General features: G+C 47.5%; 2 protein-coding genes across 3 annotated transcripts in view; one reads left to right on the plus strand and one right to left on the minus strand.

The window, feature by feature from the left end:
• trpv4 (transient receptor potential cation channel, subfamily V, member 4) overlaps positions 1-13,850 on the plus strand; it is a 41,710-nt gene extending 27,860 nt beyond the window's left edge. For both annotated transcript variants that reach the window (XM_072709037.1, XM_072709036.1), the window contains exons 6-16: positions 5,798-6,096; positions 6,949-7,128; positions 7,904-8,062; positions 8,287-8,379; positions 8,714-8,787; positions 9,152-9,317; positions 9,537-9,603; positions 9,689-9,993; positions 10,337-10,464; positions 10,942-11,063; positions 11,904-13,850. In XM_072709037.1, the coding sequence (XP_072565138.1) occupies positions 5,798-6,096; positions 6,949-7,128; positions 7,904-8,062; positions 8,287-8,379; positions 8,714-8,787; positions 9,152-9,317; positions 9,537-9,603; positions 9,689-9,993; positions 10,337-10,464; positions 10,942-11,063; positions 11,904-12,034 (1,724 nt within the window). In that variant the 3' untranslated portion in view covers positions 12,035-13,850. The remainder of the gene's footprint in view (positions 1-5,797; positions 6,097-6,948; positions 7,129-7,903; positions 8,063-8,286; positions 8,380-8,713; positions 8,788-9,151; positions 9,318-9,536; positions 9,604-9,688; positions 9,994-10,336; positions 10,465-10,941; positions 11,064-11,903) is intronic.
• Positions 13,851-18,109: 4,259 nt separating this feature from the next.
• The window catches only part of fam222aa (family with sequence similarity 222 member Aa), a 64,911-nt gene continuing 56,003 nt past the window's right edge, over positions 18,110-27,017 (minus strand). The window contains exon 3 of the mRNA XM_023833407.2: positions 18,110-26,483. Coding sequence (XP_023689175.1) covers positions 25,069-26,483 — 1,415 coding nt within the window. The 3' untranslated portion in view covers positions 18,110-25,068. The remainder of the gene's footprint in view (positions 26,484-27,017) is intronic.

The following is a 27,017-nucleotide window of genomic DNA, read 5'->3' on the forward strand; positions in this document are numbered from 1 at the left end:
CTACTTTGGTAAGGCAGAACACAAGGCCTACTTTGGTAAGGCAGAACCCAAGGCCTAACGCACCGATCCGCCTGGCTGTATCTCTTTCGATACTGGGTATTTCATCTTGAAGCCCCTTATTCTGACCTTCGTCGCGTTCCAGACTTACGATCTTTATTCCATAGGCTCTTTTTTCCGATACCAAAGTGGTAAGGCGAAGCTAAGGCAGGCCAGGAAAGCTCCACCCGCCGGCTGACGCCACACGCCTTACAGAAAAAAAACAAGCAGGGGCTGAATGGTCTTCACTGGCAGACTTTTAATCCAGTCACTTCAAACAGAACAGAGAGTTTCATTGTTTCACAACGTTTCTAAAAAAACACCACAGACAAACTAGCCATATTCTACTAAAAATGTCTATTTTTAGGTTTCACTTTAATACCTGTGTTGTTGGGGTTAGTGTGGCTGTGATTGTGTCGCCTTGTTTCCATGGTGTTTAGACTTCTTTCCCGTATTAATGAGGTAATGTAGCAGAGCATCGAAGGGTGATTTCAGTAAAATCCCCCCCCTGCCCTACTCACCCACAGACATCTGTAAAGAACATTTACCTTCTACATTTAGTGTGGTTATGTAGTAATATGTCATAGAAATAGCATAGTTGTAAGAAAATGTTAGATTAACTATAGTTATAAAACATAATATCTACTGATTTATATGATTTTCACAGAATTCATAGAATTTTACAAACTTATCAGGAAAACCTGACAGATGTAGCATGTGGATGAATCACAGTGCAGTCATACTTAATGCAGCAGTTGCCCAGAACACACTCCCTAAAACTGGCCAGTGGCTCAGTGGGCTAAGCCTCTGTGCCTCTGATTGGACGGTTGCTGGTTCAAACCTGGCCTTGGCAGAATAGTCTGTGAGCCTTTAGGAAAGGAACTTAATGCCCAGCTTGGCTGCCCTTTGCTTGGCAAGCGTGTGCTAACCTGTATATCTGTGTGTGGTGCCATGTTGAGCTGGGTTACCCCTTTTCTTCTCCTACATCTTCCCAAATACTGAGGGATGTGTCTGCTCTCATGAGACTGAAGGGAAAGGCCGTTTGAGGAAAGTTACTTAAGTAAAACATTGACCTAAAATTGGAAGGTAAAGTCACACACTCTTTGCTGAAAAGCTCCTCTGTTAAAAAGTTGGAAAAATTCTTAGACCAGGATACCTAACTCCTGAACACCAGCCAAATGGTCGTACAATCTGTCGCTTGACTCCACACTGCCCTCTCCTGGCGAGAGGGTTCAGCACATTTGTTTTATATTTTTGGAAATCACCTATAAGCATGGGGTGGTGGGTGTAAATCTGATTAAAAGATAAAATGTTCTAGATTACTCATAAATGCCAAATGATATGTGAAAGAGAACAGAAAACATAATAGGTTAAATAATTTTTCATATTTATCTACAAATACCAGGGATGCTAACTTCTGTAATATTTGACTTGTGGGAAATGGTGAAACTCACTGTATTGAACCACACTCATTATTAATCCATCTACTAAAATACTTAAGCAAACGACACCTCTGTGAGCTCAGTCACACCTCACAAACAGTCAGATGGAGAGATGCCACAGTTTGTCATCACGCCGCTTTTGAGTCTCTAAGTTAAGTGTTATGTTTTAGCTCACTACAGAACTTGTTTGCAGTAGGGTGGACCGCGGCTGTCGGATCATGAGGAAATCCGACCCAGACAGTCTGTAACACGGTGAGGGGAGCGGAGACTGATGGAAGGGATGGGGGGTGGGGTGACGTGCAGTGTCACGCGTCTGCCGCGAAAGCGGGGGTCGGGGTATGGTGCGCATACCAGCGAGAGGCCGACCACGCCGAATGATCTGTCACCCATGGCAACACTTCGGGGTGCATCTACTTCGCCTAGCAGCCAGTCAGAGCGCCGCGTTCACACAGACGTGTCTGTCTCTGACATCCACAGGCTCCGCTTAGGGATTGCAGACTTGCAGGAAGCTTATTATTCATTCTCGCAAGTTCTCGCGCACTACTCACTGCAGCTGGTCGCTGATGACACACGGCCTTCCCAGACGTATCACCTTTAAGCACAGGGGGGCGGTGGTGGAAATGCATTCTCAGAACCTAAAAAATATCCATCCATCCATCCATCCATCTAAAATCTATCACAAGTAACATTTTAATTATGGCAAATAAACTGTTACATTGTAGTGTGTGTGTGTGTGTGTGTGTATATATATATATATATATATATATATATACACACACACAAACTGATATACACTCACCTAAAGGATTATTAGGAACACCTGTTCAATTTCTCATTAATGCAATTATCTAATCAACCAATGACATGGCAGTTGCTTCAATGCATTTAGGGGTGTGGTCCTGGTCAAGACAATCTCCTGAACTCCAAACTGAATGTCAGAATGGGAAAGAAGTGATTTAAGCAATTTTGAGCGTGGCATGGTTGTTGGTGCCAGACGGGCCGGTCTGAGTATTTCACAATCTGCTCAGTTACTGGGATTTTCACGCACAACCATTTCTAGGGTTTACAAAGAATGGTGTGCAAAGGGAAAAACATCCAGTATGCGGCAGTCCTGTGGGCGAAAATGCCTTGTTGATGCTAGAGGTCAGAGGAGAATGGGCTGACTGATTCAAGCTGATAGAAGAGCAACTTTGACTGAAATAACCACTCGTTACAACCAAGGTATGCAGCAAAGCATTTGTGAAGCCACAACACGCACAACCTTGAGGCGGATGGGCTACAACAGCAGAAGACCCCACTGGGTACCACTGATCTCCACTACAAATAGGAAAAAGAGGCTACAATTTGCACGAGCTCACCAAAATTGGACAGTTGAAGACTGGAAAAATGTTGCCTGGTCTGATGAGTCTCGATTTCTGTTGAGACATTCAAATGGTCAGAATTTGGCGTAAACAGAATGAGAACATGGATCCATCATGCCTTCTTACCACTGTGCAGGCTGGTGGTGGTGGTGTAATGGTGTGGGGGATGTTTTCTTGGCACACTTTAGGCCCCTGTATTGGGCATCGTTTAAATGCCACGGCCTACCTGAGCATTGTTTCTGACCATGTCCATCCCTTTATGACCACCATGTACCCATCCTCTGATGGCTACTTCCAGCAGGATAATGCACCATGTCACAAAGCTCGAATCATTTCAAATTGGTTTCTTGAACATGACAATGAGTTCACTGTACTACAATGGCCCCCACAGTCACCAGATCTCAACCCAATAGAGCATCTTTGGGATGTGGTGGAACGGGAGCTTCGTGCCCTGGATGTGCATCCCACAAATCTCCATCAACTGCAAGATGCTATCCTATCAATATGAGCCAACGTTTCTAAAGAATGCTTTCAGCACCTTGTTGAATCAATGCCACGTAGAATTAAGGCAGTTCTGAAGGCGAAAGGGGGGTCAAACACCGTATTAGTATGGTGTTCCTAATAATCCTTTAGGTGAGTGTATATCAGTATATGACTTGAAACTTGTATTCCAATTGATGAAAAAGACTTCACTACTTAGACTTGGGTAGTGTTGACTTGAGATTTGACTAAAATGTATGTTGAATAACAAATGTATGATGGATGACTTGTGAAGACACACATTATATTACTGCAAATAATATTAATATCCACCTTGATTTTTTTTGTGCTCATTGTCAGCAGCTCCACAATTGTGTTTCTGTGCCCATTAATGACAGAAGCCATAAGACGGACAACAAATGGTTAGTCAGCTCAGTTCAGCTCTCTAGCATGAAGTAACCATGGCAACATCAATACCAAAAATTATAAACATTGGTTACTCACATTTTTATGCAGATTAAGTAAACAAAAAAGGACGGCAGTCTGCAAGATTTGGGGGAAAACATCATACTGACCACAACTTCTGTCTACATTTTCAAACCAATAAAGACAGGTTGGTAAGCTAGCAATAACTTATCGAACGTGAAAATGAACAGTTTAACGTTCATGTCAGCAAGAGCAATGGGACATTTATATGAGTGATGTCTCAGGGTTGGGGTCAGGAGCCTGCCACGTGTTTTGCTCATGTCCGCAGCAGGATATGCGCCATTTTGTCAGTCAAAAAATGACGAATTGCAGTAGTGACACAAGTTTCTTTTTGGAACTGACTCTTAGCCCAAGCGATTTCCGCCTTGCACCGGTACAGACTCGGATGATGTCTCAATTGCATGTTGGATGTGTAGCCAGCAACATATCTGAGTTTGGTGTAAGAGAGTCAACAGACAGTCTTGGTCTTAACTACTCTCTCCAGTGTTGGTGTAATTTTTACTGGGAAACAAAATGTTCCCTGATTTTGACTGACCAGAATTAGCCGTAACAAACTTACAACCACAGTTACAATAATGTTTTCCATGTTGAATGTCTACTTGTGAATTTAAGTTCCCCGTCTCAATAAATGTATTCATTGGTTTCATTGTGTGTAGTGAACTGAAAATTATGCACTTAACAGTTCAGAACAAATATGTGTGACATTACAGCCCTGGAAGACTTGCGTTAAACATTTTACACCGTGACTTGCTTGACTAAGTCTCTGACTTGATTTGACTTGCTTGAATAAAGTCTCTGAATTGCTTAATTCTAAGAAGCATGACTCAAAACTTGATGGTTATGACTTGTTGCTTGTACAAATGTGACTTTTTAGTCCCTTTCTACATTTTTGGTACTTGAGAGAGAGGAGAGAGAGGAAAGGAGCGTGTGCTGATTACAGCGTGTTGCTGCACCCACCACATGACAAATCAGTTCAGGGATGAGAACCTGAGTGCAGCCATGTGACAGGTGATACCTCAGCGCCTCACTAGTCCAAATGGAACAATGTGAGTTTTTTCCACCAACCCCCAAATTTTCCACGTAAGCTGGAGGACCTGCTTGCAAGGCTACTTGGTACTTGGAAAAGTTCAATTTTAAACAACTACTAGCTGATGGATTCACTTTGATTATATCAGTCTTTATGTGCTCAGTAATAGAATACTTCTTCTGTAGTGGAGCAAGCATAGGCACTACATCAACTCTGGGCCACCTTAGTGAACTGTGAAACAACATCAGCACATGCTTGAAAGCTCCACACAAAAGTACGCATCCTTCTTGGGCTTATTGCCTGCTTTATAAGAGTGTGGCTATACAGCCATGTAAGCACTTAAAGCTCTGTCATAAGAGCAGCCCCCTTTTATCCCACTGTCCCCTATTCACCACCCACACGTTCCTGCTATGCCAGTTGATTCCGTTCTTATTTTGAAAGCATCTGCCTGCCCTTGACTGCTACTTTGGAGTCCTGCTCTCTTCAGTTTAAAGGTCACTCGTTTGTGCAGCATCAGGTGCCTTTTGAATTGAATTGCACTGAAACTTTATTTGCCATTTGCACAGGTACAGAAGTATAAGTTCACTGGAATTCTTGCACAGTTCTGTTGGTCAAGGTTTAAATAAAACAAATAAGACAAGACCGTGACTTATGAAAGAAACATGAAATAAATAAATTGATGAAAAGACTCACAAGGTACTTGAGTGTGAGCGGTATTTAGTGTGTGGGGGGGTGTAATTTAATGGCCTGATTCCAGTTTAACTATGACAGTTGAGTAGAAGTGGGGTACTTTCTGAATGTTCATCCTGAATGTCCTTTGCAACCATCTTGATTGTTACTGGAAGCAATCTAAATGAATCATGACACATGGTGCTTTTTAAATCCTCTTCAGATTCTTTAAAAACATATTTCTGCGGTTTAGTTTCATGTTGACAAAAATCATTTTAATCTGCTGCCCCCTGCAGGTGAGCTGCCGCTGTCCCTGGCCGCCTGCACCAACCAGCCAGAGATGGTACACTATCTTACGGAGAACCCGCACAAGAAGGCGGACCTGCGGCGGCAGGACTCACGGGGGAACACGGTGCTGCACGCGCTGGTTCACATCGCCGACAACACGCGGGACAACACGCGCTTCCTCACCAAGATGTATGACCGGCTGTTGGTCAAGACTGTCAAGCTGCATCCGGACTGCCATATGGAGAGGGTGCCCAACAACGACGGCATGTCACCACTCATGATGGCTGCCAAGTTGGGCAAAATCGGGGTGAGGCTGCCCTAAAGCAGCACTAGTGACACCATAGATGTTAACTGCTGCTGATGAATATATGGGTTAGCTTGTTAGTAACTAGTTAGCAACTTGTATATCAGTTTCTAAGGTGTATGTAGGTAATGAGGAGGTGCACTTGCATATTGTCATGGTGGCCTATGTATATGCATGTTTTTTCTGTATCTGCGTGAGCTTCCTCCCCAACCCTAAAGTCATCCAGGTCCAGTGTATTTGACTCTGATTTGCCCTGTGTGTGTGTGTGTGTGTGTGTGTACATGCGTGTCTGTCTAAAGACCAAGCAGGGGAGTGGCGTCTTGTCCAGGGTGTGTCCTCTATATCCTGCTTTAAGCCCTGTGCTTCCTGGAATAGGCTTAAGTTCAGATAGACAAATGGCTTTTGATGCTCATGTGCAGCCGATATGACACTAAAAGGAATCAGTTCAGTATGAGATTTAGAGCTCTTCCCAGGCCAGTTTCCCAAAGCTCTTAACAACTGCTTAAGAATAACAATAAACAATAACCGCCTGACAAACTGACATTGTAATTTTCGGAAGTGATTTAAATAAAACCCAAAGAAGAATGGAGGGGAGGAAAAAAGTACTTCTGTATTGGCTTTAATGATGGACCTTGAAGCCACATGGAGTCCTAGCATCCAGGCAGCTAGCATTATATAAATAATGTGCGGGAATTCTTACATCCACTTCCATTCAGATCAGCCCTCTGCTAGCATCAATAGTGATTATTTCTCTGCATCTATGAGTCTAATCCTGGGACTTAGACATGTGGTTCCTAAATGCTACCCCACCTACTGCCATTACTTACTTGTTAACTGGGGCTCCTTCTTGTTCAGGTGTTTCAGCACATCATCCGCAGAGAGATCAAGGATGAAGACGCCCGGCACCTTTCACGCAAGTTCAAGGACTGGGCCTATGGCCCAGTGTACTCCTCCCTGTATGACCTCTCCTCCCTGGACACGTGTGGCGAGGATGTGTCCGTGCTGGAGATCCTGGTCTACAACAGTCGCATCGAGGTGCATGGAACCTTTCTCTTGCCAATGAGGTTCCCTATTTCAGAATCCCAAGACCTTAATTGGAGAAGGGATTGTTAAAATTGAATGAATAGATACTATTGGGATGTTTAAGTTATTAAAGTTCTTGCAATACTGCAAGAGCAGAGTGGTGACTCTGAGGCCAGGGATCTGTCAGCATTTGGAAGGTTGCTGGTTTGAATTCCATGAATGCCCAGAGTGGTTCTACTCCACTGGGCACTTGAGCAAGGCCCTTAACCTGCAATTGCTTCATCCTGGGTATGACATTAATCTACATCCAGCCCTAGAAGGAGGTCCTCCAACTTACAGGGAATAACTTGGGGGTTAGTGGAAGGATTGGCACTCCAGCCACTGGGAAAAAACCTCACGCTGGTCCATTCAAACTAGTGTGGCGCTGAGGTATCACCTGCCACATGGCTGTACTCAGGTTCTCATCCCTGAGGTGATTGAATAGATGGTGGGTGCAGCAACACGCTGTAATCAGCATGCGCCCCCTTACCTCAATACTGTATATTTGTGTCTATTCTCCAGAATTTTCCATTGGAATCTTTAAAGTCCACCTCAAAAAAAGTATTATTTTTTTTTATTATTAATTATTGCCTTTTTACTGTGTGTACCCTGTTGTTCTTTGGACAATGTCCAGGCATGTCCTGCCACCATCAACTGGATGGATGGATGGATATATTGATTTATTGACCCCAGCTTGTGGTAATATTTCAGCGTTTTAGCGGCACTGTTGTTTGAATCCATCCTACAGAACCGACACGAGATGCTAGCAGTGGAGCCCATTAATGAGCTGCTGAGAGCAAAGTGGCAGAAGTTTGGCGCTGTCACCTTCTACATCAGTGTGGTGTCCTACTTGGTGACCATGATCATCTTCACCCTGATAGCCTACTACCGCCCTTCTGGGGAAAAGGTACGTGTCCCTTGCCGGCTCCTGAAACTGACCTGCGCTGACTGGAGTTCTTTGGGTTGCATTTGGGTCAAATTTGTAACTCAAAGCTAGTTCAGGACCTCCAGTGGTAATTCTCAGTTAAGATTTTGTGTTAATGGTTAAAAATCACCACCAGCTTTGGGCAACTACCTGCACTAACTGAGAGCAATCAAACTCAGCATGTTCTTGCCTCCTACCAATCCCAGCCTCCATACCCCTACACCACCTCCACCGACTACTTGCGGCTGGCTGGAGAGATTGTGACCTTGGGCTCAGGCGTGTTCTTCTTCTTGTCCAACGTGAGTCACCTGACCCTGGCTCTCTCTCTCTCAGTTTGTACCTAGATCCACATCTGTGACTTACCCTTATTTAGTTATGAAAAATGTCTGTCATCATCAAAAGTGCTTGATTTCTTTTCATGCTTTTGTCACGCATTTTGTTCCTTTGCTCCATCTCTGGCTTCTTCCCCGACCATCCTGCACTCCGTCTTTTTTTTCCCTGCCCTTGTGCTGTTTTTCCACTCTCATCCTTTCCTTTCACTTGTTCCCATTCTGCCTCCCATTGCCTTTCACACCCTGAGGAGCCTCCTAATGTATTTTCGTGACCAGAGTCTCTCTCTCTTTCTTCCTGTAGGTTAAGGACCTCTTTCTGAAGAAATGCCCAGGGGTTAACTCCTTATTTATTGATGGCTCCTTTCAGCTGCTCTAGTAAGACTCAAGACCCACCTCCCTGTCCTTTTTATCCACCTCGCCTCTGTTTTTTTTTCTCCTCCCAGAGGCTACAATTTCTCATCCTTTTAATTGAGATGTCTAATTAATTCTACGGCCCCTTTTCCTGGCATATTTTATAATTAACATCCGCTTTAATTAAACCACCGATTCAAATAAAGAAGCAAAAGACTCTCGCTATAGTTATTTATTTTTTTTTAAGCCATTTTACTTTCATCTTTATCGCGAGAATGCTGATGATTAAAGTGCATCAGTAATAGGAAAGCATGCTGAAGGTGTGAAGGCTTCTACTTGGAACAGAAATTGTGCTCTTCCCAAGTCAGAAATTAATTCTGTCTCATAGCTTCATTTACTCTGTGCTGATCCTGGTCTCGGCGGCCCTGTACCTGGCTGGTGTGGAGGCCTACATCACTGTGATGGTCTTTGCCCTGGCACTCGGATGGATGAATACCCTCTACTTCACCAGGGGCTTTAAGCTTACCGGGACATACAGCATCATGATACAGAAGGTAGGAAACCCACCGTCGCTGCACAGGTTGAATGTCATGTGGGTGGGCAGCTTGAGACATGCATGCGTGAATGAGTGAGCGATTTGGTTTCTGCTTTCTGCTCAGAGGGTGATGGGGCTGCTCCTCATGTTGAGTTTCTGCGTGACCTGGGAGACGGCACTCCAAGGTTTTGCTTCAGAATGAGAGCCTCTGTGTTCACTGTTTGACTCCATGTTTCAGATTCTGTTTAAGGATCTCTTCAGATTCCTGCTGGTCTATGTACTCTTCATGATCGGATATGCGTCAGGTATGGTCCGCCCGGATGCTCACATTTCTTTTTGATTCAACCATGCATGAGACAGCTGAATGTAATGGCCATCCACTGCCTCCAGCTCTGGTGTCTCTCCTGACATCGTGCCCGCCCTCTCAATCCGAGTGCCTGGACGACAGCTGCTCCAAGGTGAAGTGCCGTGATAACACCACGTTCAGCACCTTCCTGCTGGACCTCTTTAAGCTGACCATTGGCATGGGTGATCTCGACATAATTCAAAATGCGGACTACCCGGCCGTCTTCCTCATCCTGCTGGTCACTTATATCATCCTGACCTTCGTGCTGCTGCTTAACATGCTGATCGCTCTCATGGGGGAGACTGTGAGCCAAGTGTCCAAGGAGAGCAAGAAGATCTGGAAGGTGCAGGTGAGATCCAGGCTTCAGGGCTCGTTTCAGGCAGGTGCAGCACTTTGGATCCTTCTGGAGGGTGGAAGCAGCTGTTAAACCCCAGCTGAAGGTCTTGATACATGGCACAGTAGTGACTTGACACTTTAAACCCATCTATGCAATGGTGTTGTCTTGTCAAGGCCCAACCGAAACCTAACCAACCTCTTGGAAGATAGATGAAAATTAAACACTACAAACTTGACATCATCACCTATCCATGTCATCTTTTAAAAACATTCTAAGCTTATGGTGTGACCTCTGAGCCCTTTCACACTTACTCATAAGATCCTCAGTAAATGTCACTTGTGCCCTCCCTTTTCAGTGGACCACCACCATCTTGGATATCGAGCGCGCCTTCCCAGTGTGTCTGCGGAAGACCTTCCGGGTCGGGGAGATGGTGACTGTGGGCAAGAACCACGACGGGACACCAGACCGAAGGTGGTGCTTCAGGTATGTTTAAGTGACCCTCTACAATAGGGGTGTCAAACTCCAGCCCTGTGTAGCTTAGTTCTCTCCCTGTTCCACCACAAATGATTCAGCTCAACAACTATGTGGTAATTAGCACAAGGAGTTGAATCAGGTCTGTTAAACAAGGGGAAACCCAAAAATGTGCAGGGCTCTGACCCCCCAGGACTAGAGTCTGACACCTGTGCTCTACAATTAGTGGGTCTTCACCACTCTGATTTACCCACTCAATCCATCTGCATGATAGCTGTTATAGCTAATCAATGGCTTGATGATACATTTATTAGTTTGGCCAGCTGTGCTAGCTGGTGAAATCACATCAAACATGTGCAATGGAAAGAGGCTCATTCAGAGAAGGTTAAAATCTGCTGTTATGAACCAAAACCCTCTTAATTCATAGAAGGAAAAAATCACTTGACAAGTGTCATTTGAGAAAAGGAGGTGTGTCTTTTACTGCCGCAGGGTCGATGAGGTCAACTGGTCCAGCTGGAACCAGAACCTGGCAATCATCAATGAGGACCCTGGAAAAAATGAAACTTACCAGTCTGACAGGATGCAGCAGACAGTCCGGGGTTTGAGGAGAGGTGAGAAGCAGGACCTGACACACACACACACACACACACACACATATATGTTTCTATTCATATCTTTGTGGGGACCATCCATTCATTTTCATGGGCAGAACCGTAATCCCAACTATAACAACCTTAAGCCCTACCCAGCCCTAACCTTAACCTGTTTTTTTTGACTGCAGTCAAAGACTTACATAAAATTGAGTTTCCCCTTGTCGGTACTGGAAAAAATGGTCCCCACAACACCTATCCATCTAGTTTCTGTAACCACTTATCAGGGCAGGGAACAACCCAGGATGGGGTGCCAACCCATGGCAGAACAGACACACACAATCTGACAACCCCAGTTAACCTCAGCATGGGTTTTGGACAGTGGGGAGAAACCAGAGTATGTGGATCAAACCCCACAATGACACAGGGCGAACATGCAAACTCCCCACACATGGGGGCATAGGCAGAGACTTGAACCCAGCTCCCAGTGGTAGGAGGCGGCAGTGCTAACCACTGCACCACCATGCCCCCCAACCTCAAAATACCACATTTTTATCACATTATAGGGACATTTGGTCCACCCAATGTAATATATACATGCCCACACGCACACACATTTGTGCAACTTATTTGAGTCTGTAGTTTTTTCTATTTGAAACACTTCCTATATGCCACTTTTACTTCAGTTTTGTTGTTAATCCCAGTTTGTCCCATCTTTACCTTCTGTAAACCACTGTGCTTCCTGCCTTATTTTCATGCGTATGATGATTTTACATAGTGGTAGTAATTAAGTACAGTTACACTAAGGCACTATACACTTGTGAGAACTGTATTAATGAATCTCACTCTGTTGAGTTGCAGATCGCTGGTCCACAGTGGTTCCGCGAGTCATGGAACTGAACAAGGGCACACAGCAGAACGATTTGGTGCTTGAGATGGAACCCCTTCACCCAACTACCAAGAACAGACACAGTCATGAGAGCCACAGCTGAGCTCTCAGATATGGGGGGTCGATGCAGAGAGATGGACCTGAATCTCCTGAGGGTCACCGGAAACAACCTACCAGATCACTGCCAAACATCCATCCATCTGTCCATTTACAATAATCGCTCACTCAGGAACAATGATGTCAGTGTACATGTTCATCATCGAAACACTAAATCTACCCTCCAGAAGTGATTAGTGCTCCACCTTCAGCCTGGTGTCAGCACAGAAATGCACAAGAAGGTGCTGCAGACAGGATGCATGGTCAAAGTCAGACCGTAACAAGCTGATTGTCCACAGGAACCTCGTCTGTCACAAACATATCGAGATGTCTGTTTTGTAAACTCAGGGATTTTCAGAAAGGGACATCTTAAGCCAAAAGACAACCCATAAAATCTTTCCAGGTTTTTATATGCAGTTTGCTATTTGGTATCTGACACAAATGTTGATAATGATCGTGTTGGTAGAGAGCTGGTTTTCAGCCAGGTTTGTGTAGTGTCTGAAACCGGGGCACACCTCTGAACCCACAAAGCAGAGATGATTCATCTGAGACCTGAAGGTAGACATCTGCTCGCCACACAACCCAGCAATGGCAGTACAGACAGTTTATAGCCTCTCATTCTCAGTGTGACATAATCACGAGTTCATATGTAATTGATCTGTCAAGGAATATTCAACTGACTTAGCTCAGCCTCCGTGTCCCTGTTTTACTGTTATTAAATGCTTAATCTTTTTACTTCAGTTTGTGGAAATTTGAAGTTTATACTGTAAAAAAATATTGGACTTGGACAGACTTGGCTCTATTCAGGTTGAAATTGATTTAAAAGTATAATAAGGAAATGAATTTTTAACCTCCAGAGCTACCTAAAATGGATTCCTCTCATGTCCTGTTTTGGGTCATCTAAAATACATTGCCAGATAAAGACTTGTCAATTATTATGTAAACAAATGCATGTTTAGTGGCCTATGAAATGTAGAAAAATATAAACATATTGCTCTGCAAAGAAATATATTCAAATAACCCACAGTTGTAGGAAGCAGTGTTTTTCAAGATATTTTAAACGTACATGTCATTTTTATTTCATAATCAGATTATGTCTGAATTTGTTTTGCTACAATATTGCCTGCTGATCTAGTGATGGTATTTACTAGACCAAGTAGCCAAGACTGTTTGCTGTACACTTTGTGTTTGACACAGCATCCATTTCATCTCCTTGTACTAGACAAAATATGCAAAAGTCTTCTGGTCATTTATTCCGTTACTTGTTTATGATGGAGTGATGGCTCTGATGCTAGGGATCTGTGCCAGCAACTGGAAGGTTGCTGGTTCGAATCCCGTAAATGCCCAGAGTGATTCTACTCCATTGGGCCCTTGAGGGCCTTTAACCTGCAATTGCTTTGTCCCGGGTTTAATGTTAATCTACATCCAGCCTTAGAAGGAGGTCCTCCAACTTGCAGGGAATAACTTGGGGGTTGGTGGCAGGATTTGCACTCTAACCACTGGGAAAAAAACCTCACGCTGGTCCATTTGGACTAGTGTGGTGCTGAGGTATCGCCCGCCGCATGGCTGCACTCAGGTTCTCATCCCTGAGGTGGTTTGTGGGGTGGTGGGTGCGGCAACATGCTGTAATCGTTGCATGTACCTCTCGATGTTTTTTAATGCCTAGTTTTCAGGTGTACTCAAAGCCCTCTTTTTACTTTTTTTTAAAAAGAGGATGTATATTACAGTTTGTGTTTTGCTTTTTGGAAAGAAAATGTTTTAGTTGCAATGATAGTATTTTAATGAAATTTCTATTCTATATTAAAAACTGTATCTTGCTGTTGTATTGTTTTTTTTCTTGTCTTCTGCTGTGTTATGCTAGTCACTTAGTGATGCTTGATAATCATGTATATGATATTGCAATACCAATTATGTCCACCAGAGGAATGTAAAGAGCTGGGTACCCCAAACAACAGCACAATGAACAACAACAAAAATTGATTATTAACTTGTACTTACCATTTGAAGAAGCATGACACTCTGGGTAATTGGAGTGGCATTTAACATAAAACAGCTGAGTTCCTATCCAATGCTATTCAGCACACCTTAGTAACAGGTTATCAAAAGTGTATAATGCACTGCTTGCCTAACTAACGTTAATGGTTTACAAAAAAAACTGGAAGAGATGCCTTTCATCAAGTGTGAATTATGTGACATTGCTTTGTGTCCAGATGCTTGTAGCATTTTGTAGCTCATCTGAATGAATGAGGACAGAAGTGCTGACACTACAGATAAAAATACATTTAGAAAATAATTCCATGGAAGTTACAGTATGTACTCAGGTTACTTACCAATACATCTGTCTTATTATTTAAAAACTGGAGTGTTGGACATTTAATAGTTATGGTTGTTGCGAGAAATTGTTTTTGGGAAGCCCTCTGGTGGCCACATCACATCACTGCGGGTAAAAAATGGACACTATCAAATGAGACACAGAAGACCAACTAAATCACAAACGCCATCAAGAGACTGATTTCACATCAGCTCCCTTCACCTGACCCTAACCCACACCACCTACACTTTTAGGGGCTTTTAAAGATGGAACACAATTGCTTGCAAACACTCCCCCTGCTGTGGCTTGGTATGTTTGTCACCTGCGGCCTCACCTCTCACTTCACCCTCCATCTCCCCACGGACTCCTGCAGCTGAAGGACACTGGGAATCTCTCGCCACCTTGTGGGGGAGGCTAATCCTCTTTGCCCAATTTAAACTAGGCCACTAATCCTAGAGGTTTATCTGGCAAGCGAGCGCCCAGTCCTGCTGACATGGTCGCCTGCCCCCCCCCCCAGCCACTAAGTAGGACAGCGCCTGTCCGTGGCTGTGTTGCCGTCAGCAAGTCTTTGACTGCGGGGGCTTCCGCAGGAAATGGCAGGCGTCTCACGATGGGTGACTGCGACCAGGAACGGCACGTGTGGGCAGGACGTGAGCGTGTGTGTGTGTGTGTGTGTGTGTGTGTGTGTGTGTGTGTGTGTGTGTGTGTGCGGGCTGCTTGGCCCTCGTGCTGCATTCTGCTGTTTTGTAAACAGGCCTGCAGCTTGGAACGGAGTGAGGGGGAGGCTAAGAAAATGAAAGATGAGTTGATAAGGTTCTCATACCTGTTTCCACATTGTCTTCAACAGGAAGCATGAAAAAGGTCTAAAGGCAGCGTGGTAATGGAGTGCTAAAACTGTTTCAGATTGAGACAGCTGAACTTCAGACTCATCCTTTTTACCCACATTTTCTCCCAGAAAACAAAAATATACTATAGAATACCTGCAAAACAATGCACTGCTATTTTGTTTGAGCATTGTATGCTAGATTTTTTACCTTTTGCCTTATTGCGTGATTATGTTTTGATGAACGAGTAAAATGTAAGAATGGAAACTGAGAAAAAAAATGGAGCTCTTAGGTTGAACCAACTGTGGCTGCACCAATGCTCAGCTCATGTAAAGTCGGAAAGGTCTGAAAGAACAGGAAGGTTTGTGGAACATTCTCAGAGAGCCGAGATCCAGCTAGCAGGATTCGGGTCAAATGTTGAGTGCTGAAACTTTCCACACCTGGTCCAAGCGGAACAGAGATGTCCCAGCTATTGCTTAACATAACAGGCCATGGGCTGGTTAAAATTAGCAAAAACAGGTCAGACAAAGGAAATAATTAGTCCAGTTGAAATCAAAACCGCCACAATGATGAACCTCTGGTCGGAGCCGTTTGTAGCCCTTTGTGAAGTCCAGCCTCTGCAAAGGCATAAAGGGCTTGTTTTAGAGGAACCTACAGGTTGAAGGAAACCCAAACGCTCTGAAGCAGAAACGCTTCATTTCCAGTGCTATATAATCTCCCCCCCCCTGTATATCAGACAAAAGCATCTGCTAAATATATTTGTGATGCAGATGTAAATTGTGTTGCGTTGCATTGTTCCAAAATTCACGTTTTAGAGCCAATTCCTGTATGTAAGCTTCCTTATGACATTTATAAAACTCACCATTACGGTCTAATCCGACATTCCCAGAAATTTCTACTTCTTTCCTTTTTTTAAAATACAAGCAAAGTGGTCTTTCTTCATTGAGAGAATATTCTAGTTGCTTAACCGAGGTCAAGAGCAGCAATCTTGCCTTTGCTCTATTTTAGCATTTACTGCACAGACAGCAGCACAAACAAGCTCACACAGTCGTCAATAGATAGAGGGAGGTGTAATTTGCTTTTCCCTCTCTAATCTCCTGTCCTCAACTCTCCAGCTCTCTGGCCCCCCCTCCCCCCTCCCCCAACACTCTCGAACCGTCAAATCAAACGTCTGCCGCTGTTTGAAGCCCAACACTCTGAACTTTTGCACCGACCATAGAAATACGGCACTGGAGTGGGAGGTTTGCCTTTCTGTCATCACAGGGACTTCCAGATGAAGGTTTGCTATAATGCAGCCAGACCACAAAGCTCTATGTTGACTTCCTGATGTTTAACAGAAGACCATCTAAGGTCCAGTGGGATAGAGATAGGTCTGAGGACATTCCGCAACTGGGCCATCCTTTGTGGTGCTGTTCAGAAACCATGCTCAGGACCAACCTCTGTTAAGTCAGAGCTGATGGATTCCACTTCTCCCAAACAAGTTTCTGTTATGACAGAGTCAGCCCCATCGTCCACACCAGGATTGGGCAGCTTTAACAAATCATCTTTAGAGTTTCACACACGAATAAGAGAGATTGATGTTTAGGGTGTCGGGACAGCGAGGAGAGCACAAGTTAGTTGACAATAAGCACGGGCCGCTGGACTCTCTCAGGGACATTTGCCAGGTTCTCTTCTCAGTATACCACTCATTTGGCAGCTGTGAGAATTTGTGGCAATTATTTTGCAGAATTGCTTTTTTTCCAAGAAGCCACTTTTGGCCATTTTCGAAATTCTGTGTTCTCTTTTTTCTGACTGTCATTCCACTTAGGGGGGAATCTGTGGCACAAACCAAGGTGGAAGGAGGGGGTTCAAAGTCACAGATTAGCGGCCCAGTCTGCAGGGTGTCCCCAGACAGAGCCAGGCACTAAAAATGGGAATTAAACAAGATGGGTAATAAGACAATTAGATAGCAGGGATTTAAATGGAACAGCCAGTGGCTAGTTGCTGAATGCACAAGAATATAAATAGACACACCTTTAGGAATTAGTTTGCATAAAATTCAAGGGCAGGAATTGGCACAAAGGACAATGAACAAACAAAAATGTAATAATATTGATACAGTTAAGTGACGACCTCATCGGGGTTACCTAGGGATGTGTCCTGTGAGTTTCTCAATAGTATGGTAACAGTCCCCCCCATAGCTGCTTTGTTTGGTACATCCTGTGCTGGGGAGGGGGGGGGGCTTGCTTGCTTGCTTGGCCTTGCCAAGTTCACCATGTGCACCGCTAATGCTAAAGCTTCTCATCTCAGCTTTATCCATCCCACCTTTAAATGTTCCCTTGGATTTGCACCGCAAAGCGCTTTCTCCCAAATCCCTGTCCGCTGGGAATTTCATCTCATTACGTAATTGCCTTGTTTGCTTAGCTCACTCTTCCATCCGTAGCGACAAACAACTTCAGCACTTCACATGGCTGGATATTTTATTCAAGGCAAAGGCTAAATACTTTGATAGGAGTCCAACAGCAGGGCCTCTTCCTGGATCTCGGACCTAGGAAACCACCCAAGACGACAGGGAGGTGCACTTAGCAAAAACAAGGAAACGTTTGGAGCTGAATGACTTCCGACGCCGTGTTCCAGTCAGTTGGCGTCCTCCCTTTTAGGATGCATTTTGGGAAATGAAACGTCTCAAAAATAGGCTAATACTCTAATCCAAATCTGCTGCAGGCCAGGGCTTTGGAGGCGAGAATGGCAGCGATGAAATACAGGGGCGGAAACAGGCCGGACTATCGGGGGATAGTGACAGGCAGTGGTCTGCCATGAGGTTTAAAAAAGGAGGAAAAGTGAGAGGACTCCTGGGCGAGTGACAAAAGCCAGACGAAAGGAAAGTGTAGAAGTTATCTGTTTTATTTACTTCAAGTCAAACAATAATAACATAACAGAGGAAACGAATAAATAAAACATCTACATCAAAATAAAGAAATTTCAGTCCTGAGATCGACACAAAAGCAAGGGTTGGGTTCTGAAAGTACAGTAAGATTATTCACTATGGTACCTGGGAGTGGGGGTGCTTGGGGAGTTTGGGGGGGGGGGGGGAAAGGAGGCTGTAGGCACATTCAAAAGTTGAGAATCCCAAGGCTAAAGATTTTACAGCTTTGTTTGAATCAGGCTCCTTCTTTCGAAAAAAAAAAAATCATAGAATTTTCTTTTTTTTTTATATATTATTAAAAAAAGTAATATATTCTTTACACATTTATCCTGAGGAGACAAACCATTTTCAAACATAAATACAACACTGCAGGGAGAACAATAAGGGATGCTTTATAGATTTCCATTTCCATATATATTATTTTCTCCCACGGCTTTGGCCTACCCCAGATCTCGTGAGTGGGCTGGCGGGGGCTCGGCAAGCGACCCCACCCCCCTACGGCGGGGGCTTTAGGGTGCCGCCATGACAACAGGTGAGAGGATAGCCCCTACCCAGGATTCCCCAGTGCTTGTAATGGCTGCTGGAATCTAGAAAAACTGGTGGGGGGGGGGGGGGGTACTTGCTATTGGTGAAAATGAGACTTCGGTTCACCATCAAGAAGAGGAGTGATCGGACTGGGAAGACCCAGGAAGACCGGAGGTGTGTGGGGGGGTGAGCCCTGTGTCGAGCCCCCCGCCGTATGCGCGACACCCCCGCTGAGTGGCGGCCGAGGCAGCGAGCTCCGCTTCTCACCTGAAAAGCCCAGAACCCCACAAGGCACCTGAGCCAGACTCCCCCCAGCATGGGCGGCTGAAAAGGCCCTAAACAGCCCGGGGGGGGGGGCAGCTGAAGCAGGACCTTCAAAGGGATGTGAAAAATGTGGCCGGGAATTCATATGATTTGATTCTATTTGGAGTTGAGCGAAGCACCGCTGTGAATAAAGGGGTGAAGGTGCATGATGCCCCGGAGGGCACTAACCCCCCGTCTGGAGATTAGAGTGTCGGCATGAGTGTGCCAAGAGGGACAGTGTGCCCCCCCACCCCCACACATAGGCCCAGGAGGAAGCGTCAGTCTCCACAGAGAGAGCAGCTGCCCTTGTTTTCCATTTTTTCTCTGTCCCGTTTTCCGCCTGTCGGCACCCCCCCCCCAGCTAACAAGGCTTCTAAGCCCACTCCTGTCTTCGTTCCACCACAAAAGAGCTATTCTATCATGGGGAGAGATAATCGGGGGCTGATGGGGGATGTTGGACTCGAGAGCGCCTCTCTGGCCTTTGACAGCAGTGCATCTGAGTGGGGGTGAGAGCGCCATCTGCTGGAGAGGAACTTTGTGAGTCTCCTCTGCTTCCTGATGGGACGGCACATCACGGCAAAGTGGCCCTGCCAGGGAGGGATCTCCACGGGGCCGTCAGAGAGACCCTGCCCGGGAAGGATCTCCACGGGGCCGTCAGAGAGACCCTGCCAGGGAGGGATCGTCACGGGGCCGTCAGAGAGGCCCTGCCCGGGAGGGATTTCCACGGGGCCGTCAGAGAGACCCTGCCAGGGAGGGATCTCCACGGGGCCGTCAGAGAGGCCCTGCCAGGGAGGGATCTCCACGGGGCCGTCAGAGAGGCCCAGTCTATTCATTAAGCACATTAAGTACAGTAATCAATTGCCATGATGGAGTGCGGAGCGCAAACCGCACCTGCCACACCGCGGCCCCCAGCGAGCCGCCGCTTCCCACCTCCTGATTTTTTGGCTCCCCTTTGGAAAATGAGCCGTGAGGGATGGGCAGAGACTTCTCCATTCTGGAACGCCTCCACGCATCATCCCCCCCCCCGCGCACCCCATCGCCCTTGAACGGTGTCCTCATCGCTGGGTCTCCATGGACGGCTGCCCCTGGCGATTTTACGTGCCCTTGAAAAGCCCTCTGCGTCGATAAGGAGCAGCCGGGGGGGGGTTGGGAAGGGCGTCCGGGCCCCACGAAAAGCCGCTTAGCGCCTCTGCCCTGGGCCACATGTGTGGTGAGGTGGGGGGGGCGGGGGCAAGGCGGGCAAACAAACACGGGGAGAGACAGCTTTGGTGTCACGGCCCCGTGAAGGTAAACACCGAGTTTCCCTGACCCCCCCCTCACACGCGGCCCAGAGGCAGCACCGTTTACAGAACTCGGTTTTAATTGAGGTTAAGGGAATTAAAGCAGGACAAAGGGAGAGGGAGGCAGAGTGTTTATGCAGGGTGCTGAGTTTATGTAAGGGAACATAAACGAGGAACATTCCTCTGCTCTGTTCTTCAGGCACCTTCAAGCTACCACACAGCAGTTCTTAAGAGACCAGTTAATGTCCAGCAGAGTTTGAATTGGGAATTAAATTTGCGGTGTAACTTCAAAAGGCCCGAGACAATCCGGGCCATTCATGAGGACACCGAGACTCAGGACACCCAGACCGTGATGCATCTCCGCTCAGTGAGGCCAGTAGGAGACACGGCCCAGAAGCTTCATCCCTTGTTCCCACTTGTAGCCCCTCTGTGGCCTTAAGGTGGCTGACTGAACATGGCAAGGGCAATGCAATACAGACGTCGTGGAGATCTGAAGAGATGAATGAGAGGAGAACCGGAAAGCTAGCAAGGGAGACTGGATCATTTGATCAAAGAGTTCAGTAATCATTTTCTCATTTCACAGATTTAAGAGTCCATCTTTTACCCTGCTGTAGTGAAGGCGTATGAAGCCACGCAAGTCCCACTGCTGAGGGAAGCAGGGCACAGGAAATGGGGGCCATTTTTTGGATGAACGGTCACCTTACTGACCCAAATTGGGCACCGTGGTTTAAGTGCTGTGCTAAATGTGTGGAAAACCCATGTATCATGCGGTGTGTTTGTGTGTGTGTGGGGGGGGGTCATAAAATAATGTGCCATATGTCCCCTTTCTTAGCTGCTGAAGGGAATCTGCCATGAACTGGAGCAAACAGCACACATCCATTTGGATCTTAACAAAACCGTCTTCCACTAGCTGCTACACACCCCTCCAACCCCCAAATCAAGGGCTCCTCAAATCCCCACTCAAAGCAGAGCAAACAAGTAAAGACCAAACTAAGCTTCGAAGCACAACACTAATGAATAAGCTAGGAGGATTGATTGTTTATCTCAGTCGTATGGATCTACTTTTCATCTTCAACTACCTGAAGTGGTCAGGTTTCCTAACCAGCCCCGGCCCCCTCACTCTCTTCCAATCACAGCAACCCAACAGCAGCGACCCAGCCAATGGGAGATAAAACATCTAGAGTCTGACTGGAGACGCAGGGGCAGGGATATTGGGATATCAGCTGTGTGAGTGCTTGTGTTTGGAGTTTGGCTTCACAGGAAGAAGACGGCAGGAAAACAGCCCTCGGCTTCAGCGGATTCATTTACAACAACAAGACAAAAAGCGACAGAGATAAAAGATGGCGAGAGACACGGGAAACCGGACGGGGGCCCTGGGGGACACGATGAGAGACGTTCCTTTCAAGTAGACACTGATCCAAAGGAAAGCTCAAAAGAACCCTGTTTTCCCCGATCCCTGAGAGTGCCACGGCCGGCCTTTGAGCCTCTGAGGACGTCTGTGAGCGAAAGCAATACGGCACATGAAGTTTCACAGTGCCTGTCTAATCGGGGAGCTCGACTCATCCTCATCGGTCAATCCAGATGAGGCTCTGAAGCATGGATATCCTAATTATATCCGCAGAAGGCCTTCTTCCTTTGGTGTGCCAAAAGCATTTGACAGAACTTGTAATCTCCCGGCCATTTACGTACGCAATTAATTATTTAACGGCCAGGAACGGGGCCTCCTGATCCACATCACACGCACATCTGAGATCTTCTGAGGATGCTGAGTTTTGGGCGCTATCCATGGCGCGCCAACATGAAGGATGGAACGAGGAACGGATACTTCACACAGGTGGCTCCCGTTCGCATTTGCTGCGCGCGCTCCATTCACACCAAGCACAAGGAGCTCCTGAGCCACGGACGCGAGCAGGATGCACCCCCAGCAGAGTGGGACAAAGCCTAGACGGGCGTCTGGCACACGGGGGTGACGTGCAGCCCGGAAGCTGCGCCAGGATCGCCGGATCGAGACGTGGCACTAAGGCAGCTCACTAAGACGGGGCGTCGTGCCCAAAAGCTGGATCTTCAACGGCTCGGCTCGTCCCACTGCTTTCGAAGACGAAAGAGCTTTAGCGCTGCAATGGCAGCCTATTAGTGGAAATCCCTCTTCCTTGCCAGCAGGGATATTTTAAACATGACAAAGAGAGAACTAAATAACCCTTGTTGCATTGCTCAGGGTAGAGAAACAAGGTCAAAGTAATTCCTTTAGAAATTCCCTCTAAACCGATGTGCCCCGTTTACAATCCCCCTAGCCAGGTCAGACAAAACAAATCAAATCCTGAGTGCATGTAGCTCAGGCCACCGGAAACAGCGAGAAATAACTGTAAAATCATTTGGATGGAAACACCGGTGCCAATCATTCTCACAGTGCCTTTCTGTTGGACTGGCGATTTGTAAAACAGCAATAAAAGCAAGCATGGATACCATGATTTACTCGGGATTCTCTCAGAAATAAAGCTGGCCATTTTAGGCAATCAGACCCCCCCCGTAAGTCACTAATCGCACTTGTTATTTGTTAATTGTTAATAATGGAGACCTGGGGTGTGAACTCATCATTCCTAAGCAGGACACACATAGCTCAAATATGTATCTAACAGCACACAAACCTTGGCACTCCCCTTAGCGGGTGTCTAGATACCAGTAATTTACTGAAATAGGTACGAAGTGTCGTTAGCTCGCCAGATGTTTAAACGTATGCAATTTACTGGCTGACAAAGGCAACTGTGGGGAATCTGGGCAGGTAACGAGTGTGACTCCGATCCAATTTCCTGTCACATTTCCATGCCTTTGATCTAGCGCCGAAATCCGTGCAGGTGTGTGATGCAACGCTGATCTAAGTGCCGCTCGTCTCCGGGCACCAGCGGGATGAGACCCCCCCCCCACGTTAAACCCTACGTGAAATGACTCCTGGCGGGAACCTCCAGCAGAACTGGAGCATCACTCCCACTCTGATCACTTCTACATCCATCTGGGTCCCAAAAATACACCACCCTTGGGTCTCCCAGGACCGGCCCCTTCTCTGGGTCCAATTCCTGCTAATAAGTGAGATAATTGGGTGAACTTATTCCAGTTACGAGGTCTGTCTGTTCCATGTTGTTTTCCCCTCCCCCCTCCCCCAAAGAAAGAGCAGGGAGATAGTGATGTGTTCTGCTAATTCCCACTCCAATATCCTTTAAGTTGTGCTGTGAGGCTGTGGCCCCACCTACACATGTCCCAAAGTGGGAGGGGGGTATGTCACCATGGCGTTTTTCTTAATTCTGAGCAAGCCCCCCCCCCCCCGGTTCATGCTTCCTTATCCCATCCACCAGCTCATCTCCGGAATTTTATCCTGCCCCCCAGCCCAGAATTTATGAGACTTCTTAAGAAAGAAAGAAAAAAACGATGAAATTAAGGTTGATAAACTGCAGCTGTCTTTGGCAGCTGACAAAATCTCAGAAAACAAATGACTTTCTCAGGATTCCAGCAGCACATTACAGACAAAAGCCCTTTTCGGACTTCAAACCAGGTACTCAGCACAAGGGTTTGTGAGCGGATGGTGGATACCAGCAGCAGCACAGGGTAGAGGCCTGAAGGACACACACAGACGCGCACGCACACACACACACAAAGGAGGCCAGGACCCCCTCTGGTAACATTTTCATCACTGACAAATCATCTATCCGGTTTCCTCTTGTGTAACCTGTGCCATGTTCCTGCCATTTCCAGTGTGGAAAAGCAAAGCCGCGCGGCTGGCCCGCGCTCTACAGAGAACCAAAGCCGCGCGGCTGGCCCGCGCTCTACAGAGAACCAAAGCCGCGCGGCTGGCCCGCGCTCTACAGAGAACCAAAGCCGCGCGGCTGGCCCGCGCTCTACAGAGAACCAGCCGTGCGGCTGGCCCGCGCTCTACAGAGAACCAAAGCCACGCAGCTGGCCCGCGCTCTACAGAGAACCAGCCGCGCGGCTGGCCCGCGCTCTACAGAGCTCTACACAAAGGCGTGGTTTCAAGCCTTGCAATCTTGACACCAGAAGCGTCATGTCAGCCAGAGGAAAACACACTGATTATTATCGTTTTGTTTTTAAATCACGTGAAAACTAATGCTTTATGAGAAATCTTTCCCTGTAGCAGCCAATACAATGTTGTATACCTACAAATATATATAAAACAACAAAATAGGTTCAAGTTTTCAAGTTTTTTTTTCTTTTTAATATTTTGTACCCAGCTCCAACCTCCCAGTATGTCCACTGGTTTTATTTAAAACTCCAAGCAGTGCAATTAGATTATAGCTACTGTTAGCGTATAACAAACGTTACGATTTATGCGTGCTCTTCCAAAACAGTGAGTCAGCTCAGTTTGTTGTTTTTATGTTTTTTTTTTTTTTTGCGTCTGTTCACTTGTGTTCCTGCGTGTTCATTTTGGAGTTAACCAGCAAGCCCTGACTGCTCCCAGGAAGGAACCCTCAAACTGGGCCAGTCTGCTCTGTGTGTTCGGGGGGTCGGGGGGTACCTGGAGCTTGTGTGCATGTCATGTCAAGCCTTGAATATTGTCCCGAAGGAAATCAAAAAAAAAAAAAAAAAAAAAAAAAAAAGCAGGAAACCAATTTAAACACACACTCCGTCTTTCTCACACACATACACACAATCCCTGTTGGCAAACTACACTACAGAAATTCCAGCAGGAGGCGCTCTTCTCAGTAGATCCACACCCCTTTCCCCACCGTTGACACCAACAGCAGGGTCCTTCCAGTCCATGAATCCAATATGATCGATCCTGTGCCCCTTTCAAAGCGACACCACGCATGACACGCAAGCTATGCTTTTTCACGCTCGAGAGCCCCCCTGCTTCCACATGCACCCCCCCTCACTCCCGCTGGCTCCTTATCTGTAGACGGGGAGGCGGATGTGGGCGTGCTGGTGGTCGAGGAGCCGCGGCACGGACACGGTCTCATAGCCCTTGCCTAGCATCTGCTCCTTGATGCAGGGCGGGTGGATGTCATTGATCAGGTACTCCAGTGACTGCAGGCTGCTGCTGAGGGTGGAGGCACTGCACAGGCTCCTGCTGGGCAGGCCACAGCACAGGCCGCTGCCCCCACCACTGTCCGTGGCCGCGTGGGGGTGATGATGGTGTTGGTGCTGTTGGTGATGAAGGTGCGTGTGCGGGTGGAGGTGCCCGTGGGCCACGTGAGGATGCGGCTGGGGCGGCGGCAGCTCCTGGGGGTTGTAGCAGTCGCTGTCCGGCGTCGCCAGCACGCTGTTCCAGGGCGGGGCGAAGTACTGACCAACAGAGAAGTTGCCATGCATGGCGGCACAGTTCAACGGTGAGGAGCCCAGCCTATCCAAGCCTCCGCCCCCGCTGATGCTAGCCGGGAGTGGGTAGGGCCTAGATGCAGAGGCCCCACCCATGGCCCCGCCTCCAGGGAGACACGCCTCCGGGGACTTGCTGAGGGCTCCGCCTCCTCCGCTCCCACCGCTGTACATGCGCAGGGCGGCCTGCTGCTGCTGCTGCTTCTGCTGCTGCTGCTGCTGCCATAGGAGGTAGTCCACACTGTCCCCGTAGGCTCCTGCCTTGACCACCTCCGCGCCGGTGTACGCCAGCCCGCTTTGGGCCGCCAGGCTGGCCGCGAAGCCCCCACCCGAGGAGCAGGAGGAGGTGGCCTGCTTGGAGGGGCTGGCGTTAGAGGGGGCGGGGGCCACCACCACCCCCTGGCAGACCTGCTGCAGTGCCTGCGCTTGGCAGTGCTGGTTGATCTGGTAGATGATGCTCTGGATGGAGGGCAGGTTGGACTGCGGCGGCAGGGTGAGGCCTCGCCCCCCGCCCAGGGGGATCACAGAGGCTGCCACCGTCACGTTGGGAGGGGGTACCGCCATCGCCGGCGCCTCGGCAGGGAGGGGCTTGGCCGAAGCCGCGCGATAGGCGGCAGCTCCGTGGCCGAGGCCGAGGCCGGCGGGCGTGGGGGGAGGATAGGGGGCTACGGCCACCTGGGCCGGCGACAGCTTAGTCCGTCTGCCCTCGGCACTCTTGAGCACACCCTTAGCGCTGGGCCCCGGTGAGGCCTTGACGACGGCCAGCAGGCCCTGATAGCCAGCCGTGTGGAAGTGCGGGTATGGGCTGTAGCGCTGGCCCGTGGTGTCCAGGCCATTGACAGTGCGGTTAAGGTGCTTGTGCTGAGGAACCCGGATGTTGCTGGGGAAGATCTTGATGGAGAGCGGGTTGCCAGCCGTCTTCTGGGCGTAGGCGTCCAGCTCGGCCGCGGTGGGGTACCGCGTAGTGTGCGTAGGGGTGGCCGGGTCACCTGTGGGGGGGGAGAGCGGAGACAGAACCAGTTCATCAGCATCACCTACTCTTCAGCGTGGAAAGATGCAAAGCCACTATGTGAGGCAGCAGTGGGGCAGGGAGAGCAAAAATAAAGGCGCTTCTATAGTTTCTCATTCTTTTCCTTTTACCTCTCATTTTATTAAAGTTCATCCTCTTATTAAAGTTCACCCACAGATGGATGCATCCTCTTAAAAATGGCTGTATCAAGGGAAACACCGCAGGCGCTGTGCTTTGTGAAATTAATTTGGGATTTTTTTTTTTCCAGGATGAAACTGGGTTACCCAGGGAGACCGTGCAGGGGCAGGAAAGGAGCTCATTTCAGCGCAGTGAGTCAATAGAGATTTATGGGCGGCCGTGCAGTTTCCTCCAACCAGGCCAGGCCCACAAAGATGAACCCTGAACTCCCACAATTCCCTGATACACAGGCACTGCTGTTTCCTGCAGAGTGAGAGTCACAGCTACTGAAAATGTCTGGCATGAAGGATGAGTGGTCAGGATACAGGTACATATG

Source organism: Paramormyrops kingsleyae, chromosome 2, assembly GCF_048594095.1.
Source record: "Paramormyrops kingsleyae isolate MSU_618 chromosome 2, PKINGS_0.4, whole genome shotgun sequence".
Lineage (NCBI taxonomy): Eukaryota > Metazoa > Chordata > Actinopteri > Osteoglossiformes > Mormyridae > Paramormyrops > Paramormyrops kingsleyae.